General features: G+C 41.9%; 1 protein-coding gene across 1 annotated transcript in view; it reads right to left on the minus strand.

Moving 5' to 3' along the window:
* SPMIP2 (sperm microtubule inner protein 2) overlaps positions 1–8,492 on the minus strand; it is a 31,394-nt gene extending 22,902 nt beyond the window's left edge. The window contains exons 1-2 of the mRNA XM_019614440.3: positions 8,233–8,492; positions 166–398 (exon numbers count right to left, since the gene is read on the minus strand). Coding sequence (XP_019469985.2) covers positions 166–398; positions 8,233–8,461 — 462 coding nt within the window. The 5' untranslated portion in view covers positions 8,462–8,492. The remainder of the gene's footprint in view (positions 1–165; positions 399–8,232) is intronic.
* Between the last annotated feature and the right edge of the window lie 652 nt (positions 8,493–9,144).

The following is a 9,144-nucleotide window of genomic DNA, read 5'->3' on the forward strand; positions in this document are numbered from 1 at the left end:
GCTTCTGCAGGCTGATAATCAAAGAGCTGAGTTCTCCCTCGTTCCTTGCTTAGCCTGTGAATGATCTCTGCCCTGGTGATGATGCAGGATGAAAATAGAAAACAGAGCTGTGCTTTGTTCTGCCTTCTGGCACCCTGGTATTTTGGGCTATGAAGTCTTCCTTACCTTGATCTGCGCTCCGCTCTGGAGATTTCTCCAGGTGAAATAGCTGAGCTCTCTCACTCCCCACCCGATTTCTGTGGCATACTGACATCGGCGATGCAGTGGGGATGAGAAGCAGGAGGCCGGCCGCCACAAGTAGCCAGCATCACTGCTACCTTCTATTGCCGGAGATGTTGATCCTATGTAGTGAGTGTGCTCAGGCCTTCTTGTTCTGTGATCACGTATAGCATCCGGGCCTTGTGAAGACAGAAAATAATTATTCAGGTTGTTTCTGTTTCTCACCCATTTCAGAATGGTTTATTTTCCTTTATCTTGCTTCCAGTGCACCAGCTATGTCGTTGTTCCACTTCGAAGGTCTTTCTACTTGTTGTTCCTTTTGTTAGTGTCCCCTGGAGTGGGGGTTATAAACGTTTGTTTTTTTCACTGAAATACTCCTTTTTCCTGCCCTAAGAACACGACTATTGAAAAAGGGCCATGGCATGGAACAAAATTAGCCATCTGCTTCTGGTTAAACAACTTCTTGTTATTTTCAATTGGATTTCTCTTTTACATATGCAAACGTTCAGAAAATGATCACACGTTGGAAGATACGAATTTAAAATGGCTTTAGCTTACTAAATTAAGTCACGATAGGCTTTCTAATCCAGAATTAAAGTAGCTTCAATTCATCATAACTAACTTCATTGTTAAGTTAAAGTGTCATTGAGCACAATGTCACTTTAAATAATGAAGTGCAGTGATTTTTAAGTGATATTTTTCAGGTCATTCAGAGATGTGCCTACAAGGAGATACAGTGTACAATTAAGGAAGGGTCTGAGTTTATAGAGCGAAATGCTGTTCCAGCTGGGAAGGTGCAAATCCAAAAGGGACAATACAAGAATAGCTAATCAAACCCATGCTCCACGTCCTTGGCCTCCAGGTCCTTTCAGTACTGGAAGAGAACTTACAAGCAGGAGAGGAAACTACTTGTTACACCATCTGGTAGTGACAGGATGAGAGGGAATGTCTTCAAATTAAAAAAGGGGAGAATTAGGTTAGATGTTAGGAAGGAATCTTTACTCAGAGTGTAAGGCCCTGGCACAGCTGCCCAGAGACGTGGAGGTGCCCCATCCCTGGAGGCACTCAGAGCCAGGCTGGATGGGGCCTTGGGCAGCTTGAGCTGGTGGGGGCAGCCCTGCCCACAGCAGGGGAATGGAACTGGGCTATAAGATCTCTTACAACCTGAGCCATTTTATGAATATGATTCTAAATGGGACATTTGGCTGAAAGGCTTCACAGCTCCCAGGCAGCCAGAGAAGCAAGAGAGCGGACGCAAAGGCAGATCTGACCTCAGCATTTGATTGCCAGTAGCCTCCACAGCACAATTTCACAGCCCATAAAATGGAGGCAATTTCGCTTTTAGCAAAGAGTGCCATGAACTTCATAAGATGCTGCTGTGAACCGTATTGACTAAATATAAATAAGTAAACCAAGTATTTAGAAAACTGCTTTTGCGACTCAGATAGATGGAAACTTCACCCGAATGCAAGCTGTGTCTCTCAGCTGTGCAGACAGGGCACAAGAGTGTCATGGAAACTCATAAATCACCCAAATCCCTGTAGCATCAATTTACAGCCTGGGATTAGTATTGATATTTTTACCGCCCAAGCTGAAGGCTGTTATATCTTGTCAGCAGATAAAAGCAGCGTCTACCTTAATGGTTATTACAACACATTTTGATTATAGCTTCAAAAAGTACTGCAAGTTTAGTATGATTCAGTTATGAAGATCACCACTGACTGAAGGGACAGTCTTGTACCATTTCCCCCACTGCCTCTATAAGGGGGATTTTGTTAGGACAAACATCATTCAGGAACCTGTTGTACATTTGTGGGGGGAAAAAAAAACAATAAACCAACGCTAGAAATATCTAGAAATATTTAATGGCTACAGGAGAAGACAGCTCTTCAACCAGAGTTCCTTTTACACTGGAAGCTCATCCCTGAAACTCCGTCACAGAAAGAGATCATCGAGCACAGTGTGGTTTGGGCCTCTGGGGAAGCCACAAGCCACATTTTTTGTTAAAAGGACAAACCACCAGAAGTGTGCTGACACAGTCTCCTACTGGAGCAGCCACTGATGGTGCTGGACGATTTCATTGCTGGTAAAGAAATCAATTCCCTGCTGGTCTGCTGATGTTTATGTTGCTGCTTTAGCTAATAAAGCTATGTTTATCCGATCTGAGGGAGGATAAAAACATTCTCCAAAGTATTGTAGGGGGCAGAAAATAAAAATAATGTTGCAAAACAAAGGGTGAGTTTCCACATGGACTTTCCTCCCTAAGCAGCTAGTGGAAATGAAGCAAAATGGGAATGGAAAGGAACTCCTTCTGTGAAGTGTTTATTCCAGAATAGCTTCTATAATTATATGTTAATCCAGTTGAACTTTCAAGTGCAGATAATACTTGACTCCTATTACTAGGCAAGGGATTCGTTTCCAAGCCATATGTCTTCTCAGGATCCATATTAACTGAAAATAGATCACAATGTGCAGAGACAGTTGGAGCAAAGACCACACCAGCCCAATTAAAAGTCAGGTTAGTCTCCCAATAAAGACTGATGATTTTGTTTTGGCTGCATTATGTTATCAAGGAAGGGCACCTTTTAAAACCAGATTCCATCTAATTCAGCTTAGAAACACATTTTAAGCATGGATAGCCCATGCACTGTTTCCTTTAGCACCGTGCCCACGTTTCCAGTGTTGTACAATCAGCACTCACAGCCTGCAGGGGAAGGATCACCTGAGTCTTTTCATCTGGGTTGTCAACTGATGCACAGTGTGGATCCACAGCCTCTGCATGATGGGACTGTGCTAATTTGTAATGTTTTTCACCATTAGCCGAAGGCGACTGGGAAATTTTACTGTTTGTCTCACCGGTCCATTTCATGACACAGCCCCCGATCTCATTGGCACAACTGCAGAGACAGTGAATTTCATAGGTGCAGAGCTAACAAGAAGGAAACTCATAAATCTACTTTACTGATAGAAAAAATATAGCCTGCAACTATGTATGTCCTGATTTTTCCACTGGGTTTATTATTTTTTGCACCAATAGTGTGAGCTCTCATTTGACTGTGCATTCCACTTTCTGGAGAAGAATATTCACTAATTTCTTGTGTTATTGTTTGTCCGGACCTCAGAGGAAGCAGTCTTTGGATAATCTGTGGAAATAGAATTGTAATTTATAGAGAGTTAAATGGTCTCAGTGCTTCTCCCTGTGTGATTAATACCCTGCAAAGAATGCTTTCACACTTGTCATACAGAAAGCGGAGTTTAGACTTCCATTCTTCCTTGCAGAATAAGGGAAAGAGTAAACAAAGAAATCAATTAAGAATGTTCCTTTAATATGGACGAAGATGGAATATATCTGTCACTGGAAAAAAACCCTGGCTTGACTCCTGAGGGACTGCCTCTCTACAGTTTTGGCTTAGCAAAGGCATTTCAGCTGGCTATTCTTGATCAGATAAAGAGAGGCACTGCTGGCACCCCGTGCTCTGTGGAGACTGGAAGTCTCTGCAGTATGCTGCCTTGCTTGGTCCAGATGCACTGACTCTCTAGACATAGTGAAAGCCATATTTATTTGATCAAGGTTTTGGAGAAAGCTGTGGTTATGTTCCCAGAGCGATGGATGAGGGAGAGAGGGTGCTAAGAATGATAGTCATTCTAATAACTCTGAGGCTAGTTTTCCTTTTGCTTCATGGCTACTGCTGAAATATTAATTATATAACATCACATTTTATTATTTTGATGTAAATAAATCATCAGGTCACTCTTAGCAGTCTCATTTCCCAGAAACCACACGTACCGGTAGGGCTTTTTTAAAAGTACATAGAACCAAGTCATGGCTAAATGGGGAACTGCTGCTTGGATTTATAAAATCCATTAAGGAATTGGTGTCCTCCCACTCCCTCAACAGCACAGTTCATGCTGCTGGCCAGGCAGTAACCTCTATATGACAATAACTTGATCAGCTGAAGTTGGTGGTTAGGATTACCACTTCTGGCAGATCTAGCTAACATATTTTGTGCAAGATTTCAGAGAGGCAAAAATTAGGAAAGTGGGTCAGAAACATTGCCTTGTGATGAATGTCTTTAACGTGATCGGTACAGTATAAACATATACCCAGCATCACAAGTTGTACTCAGTATTGCTCTGGTTAGGTTTTTTAAATGAATTCCATGTGTGGATTTTCTTTTTCTGGAGCAAAGAGTTCCTGGTTCCAGTTTTGCTGGAACACTGCAATAGCTTTCCAGTATAAACAACTGCAGCTGGTGTTATCTTGGAACAGCCATTTCGTGAATTCTTAATAAAAAGCAAAAGCAGGCCCAGGATGTGTGTCTATAGCAGAACCTATTAATTTCCATGGGAGCTGAAGGTGCTTCTGGTGTGCAGGAGCAGTTAGCAGCTCAGAAAGCAGAGCCCTAAGGCCAGCAATTCTCAGCCAAAGATAAACAGCTCTCTGTTCTGTCTTGAAATGGACAAGCCAATTCAAGTGGAGTGCTAGATATTAATTTATGGAAGAGAAAATAATAAATATTGAAAGCTTAAGTTCTGTTACAGACCATAATTTCAAACATTGCTGCAAATGCAAACACGCCTCTCAGTTTTGCTTTATTCCCACTGTTTTCTTAAGAAGGTAGAGGCAGAGACTCAGAATCATGAACTGCTTTCCATCTCTTGTCTGCTAAGTGTATCTCCTCTTGAGAAGCAAGAGCAAATAGCAATAAATACTTGGAGGTAAGCACTTGCTGGGGACAGCACAGGGAGCAGGGTGCCTGCCTCACAATTTTTTGGGCCTTTTTTCTGACCCCTTCTAGAGCAAAAGAAAACAAGCTCCAGGCTCGATTAATCAGAGCCAGTGGCAAACAGAGTGTGCACCTGTTTGGTGCAGGAGCCCACACTCTGAAGAGTGTCCAGAGATCGGGACCCGACGTGAGCCGCCAGCACTGGGCCGATGCTACATGCCATTCATTTCTCCAACAGCTTCAGCTGCTCTGCCTGCCTACCCCTGTCTGCCCATCGCTCTGCAACAACTGTTTCTTAACCGCACAGTAAATGTTTGTTTTTATCCCTGTTTATTTTTAACTTGCATCAGTTCCTTGATCTCATTTTCCATGTGGCCTCGGGGGAGGGAAGCAGTTGTGCCAAAACAAACAGCGCGAGATGTGAGCTGGGGGCAGGAGGTCAGGAGGGCTGAGGGCAGCATCACTCGCAGGAGATCAGAGCCCAGAGCTGTTCTGCAGGTGCAGATGCTCCCCAGTGGAACTGCCCGTAAGCATGGCACTAGGACCAGCAGCAGAGCAAGGAGGTGTGGAATGGCAGCCTGAGTTCTTTCCATCTGATCATGAATCGCTCTCGCTCTGTGCAGAGCACGCAGCATCAGGCCCTTGTACTGTCGTGCTTCTTCTTTAGCACTTTCCTTCTTTGTGTGTATGTTAAGAAAACAGAAATAATGAAGCGCTTAAACACGTGAAATATCACCTTAATAACGCTGTTAGATGTCTTCCAAAGGTAAATGTATCAGCAGAGCATAGCTCAAGTAGCATTAAACTCTGCTTTTATTGTCTTAGCTTTTGCTACAAAATGTGATTCAGAGCTGGTGTCTGGAGGACAGAAGTAAAAGCTAACTTTACTTTTCAGTCTCCTCATTCAAGCAGTTTTTTCAGGACTCTCTAAGTGCGAAGTCCTGTTAAATCAGGTTTATCTGATTTGTTTCTCTGATTTATCATCTTTGCTTCCTTAAGAAGACTGTTTCTGGGGCTATATGACCGTGACAACCCCCCTCTGACCTTTGGCTTGCTGGATGGGTCCGGAGACAAGACTTGAACCACTAGAAATTCTATGATGTATCTATGGAGGTATGTGAGAGTATTACTTCTTTAAAAATTAGATCATGACAGAAGAGTAATATATTTTGTTGAAATCAGAAGGAAGAAATTCATGGACGCTATTGCAGAAATAAATTCTATTTTATCTTTAAGGAGTTAAGCTAATTTCTAAAAAGTTAATAATTTGATCTTTAAACCACTGGCAGTAAAACAGTAATCATAGCCCTATCTGGAATATTAGAGACTGGAGACTGCTTGCTTCTTTGACTTACAAGTCCTATAATGCGTGTGAGTAATATGTTAATTTTGAACCAATCTGCTAACTTGTGAATTTGCGATAACATTCTTGTTCCATTACAGCAAGAGAACATCAAAAATAATCAGGTGCAGCTTACTTTTCATTTTACAAGATATCAGTGTCACTAATAGCAAGCTGTGCATTCTTGATTGGTGATTATGTTGGTACGATTAAGTTACTTCTGGTGCTTTAAAAATAACCTTGGCTGTTTCTCTCGTCTCAGGATTTCCTGGCAGAAATCCCCCCCAGGAGCGATGCTGCTGTCACACGATGCTGCTGCAGTGTTGTTCAATTAAGGGCAGTCAGCAAGAAGAGTCCAAAGCACTTTCCATGATGAGTTTCTCAGGAAAAAACGCTTTCCCCCGGAAAAGAACACTCCTAAGAGTGAATAATCCCCTATCAACAACAATTTTACCATTAACTTCACGATATTAGATTTAAAAAAATAGACTATCTCTTTGATAGAATACCTGAGTATAATGTGCTGCTCTGTTTTTTCTTGTAAGGATCTGTTAAAATGAGAAAATGTTCTGAGAGTGGTTGATGTGTGTGTACGTAGCCACCTGTGCCAGTCCATTACCCTTACCAGCTGAAAATTAGTGGTAATCTGGAATCAGGGCAAATGGTTTTGACTCTGCTTTTTCAGGAAGCCTGAATACATTTTATTCTCTCCTACTCTCAGAAATGGCCAGCAGGGCTATTAAATAATATTTGTTCTGAAAAACGTGAACAAGGAGCAATCACAACATTTCGTAGAGCAAAAACTGGAATTGAATTGCTAGGAATAGACTTAAAACATCAAAGGGAAATCTTTTTCATGGTTCATAGCTAAATTGAGTCACCTTTTGCTGCGAAGAGGCTGTAAAGCAAAAATTGTGAATGAGATTTCATAGCAATTTTGGAAAGGATATTAGATTATGTGTGTTCTTAATCTGACCCTAAACTGCAATATGTATATTCCCGTGACTTATAACTCAATAGCAGAAGCTTCTGCAGTGACTAAAGTACAGACTCACATATTTAGTGGAGTTGAAACATAGGTACTGTGTTTTAATACAGTGTATGTTATCTAAATATTCTTTGTAGTATTTTAGCACTTAAGAAGGAGAATATTGAAGTCATTCATACAGTTACAGTCATTGCAAGACACAAATGCAATGAAATTCATTGGTCTCTAAATTTGTATTACTCAGAAAACATTGTTAGTGTGAATTGATATGCAGACAACTGCTTTAATTGAAATGCAGGCTCCAAGACAAATTTAGGTTCAGTTCATAAAGGTTTTTTTTTTTTTTTTAAGTCCAACCCTTTTGATTCTTGAGCCTGCTCTTTTGTGCTGGTGCATTTGAAATTCAAATGGAGTTGTAGCAGGAAGACATCTTGGTAAGTGCCACTAACCAGGACCAGTAGGGAATCCTGGCTTGCTGTCAGCAGGAGGTTCTCATTCAGCCCCCCAGAAATGATCCATGCTCCCTCCTCCAGTGCTGTGAGTTTTTCATCAATATGCAGGTGCAGGGCACACTTCTTAAGTGATGAAAGAGAACTGCTGAGTGGAGCACAAAAGCTCCAAATGGAAAAAGTCTCCAGTTCACATCACTGTCTCCGACTGTGCATGCGTGCATGTCTTGTGCACAATATGATTGAAAAATATTTCAATACTTACTTGGTATGGGAAATGTAAACAGCAAAAGGAGGGTGGTTTCCGTCTGTGAGTTTCTAGGCATATGGCAATCCATGAGATGAAATAAAAACTGTGGTGCCAGGTAACAAACTTTTTTTTTTTTTTTTTTTTTGGCACTTTCATTTCTCTTGTCCTTATTTCATCCACCTTATTCTCACTTATACCAGCATTGCCCTGTCCCTGTTGGAGCTGCATGCCCCGAGATCTCCAGCATTGCTGCCTACCTGAGAACACCATCCTGCCCTCTGCCAGTGCGTGGCACCCGCTGGCTCTGCGAGGGAGAGGGGCCTTGCTGCAGGCTGTCCGTGCCCGGGGAGCACCACAGCTCTGCTGCACCATGGCTGCTGCACTGATCACCGTGCCAGCAGCTTTTGTGCACGGGCACATTGTGATGTATTGTCCCCTGGGTTCTACTGGGGCCTCTGGTGCTGCTCCTGGAGATGATTCCTGCATGTGTGCTCAGATAGTTGACCTCAAGAGAGGCTGCTTCTGTCTTTTTGGGTGCAATAGATCTGCTCTAAGCTGCTTGTTGACAAGTATAATGATGTATCATTAAGAAACAAGAGTTGTAAAGATCCTAGTTTTCAGGGATTTCTAGGAATTTTCTGTGAAATGATGGTAACACAGCTTGTGAATCTTCAGGATGTTCCACTTGATGAAAGAAGTGGTCTCATGAGTGTCTTTCAACACTAGAGAAAAGTCTCTGATTCACTCAGTATTTTTTTTTATTATTTTTTTTATTTTTTGTGATGGCAGAAGATACAGAGTAAGACTTCCAGACAAAAGCCTTGCTGGCGCGCCTGTCAGAGCTGCCTTATTTTCTGCAGATACTCCAGCTGCTGATTCCATCTGCTGTCTCCTCCTTTTCTTTCATTTGTCAACACCTTAGGGCACAAGCCATTCCTGTACGTGATCCCCAAGGACTCCTGTGGAGTAAAACAAACCTTCAGCGCCACTGCAATATGTGTAATATCTAAATTACTCAGCAGAGATTTCTAATATGTTTCCAACCACGTCTGAGCTGATAAAACTTCTAATTAACAAATAATCAAGGATAACAAAAAGTTCTTTAACATTCTAGTGGAACATATGCTTTGAAAGTAACACCACTTGTTTTATTACGTTGGCCTGCAATG

Source organism: Meleagris gallopavo, chromosome 4, assembly GCF_905368555.1.
Source record: "Meleagris gallopavo chromosome 4, MGAL_WU_HG_1.1, whole genome shotgun sequence".
NCBI lineage: Eukaryota > Metazoa > Chordata > Aves > Galliformes > Phasianidae > Meleagris > Meleagris gallopavo.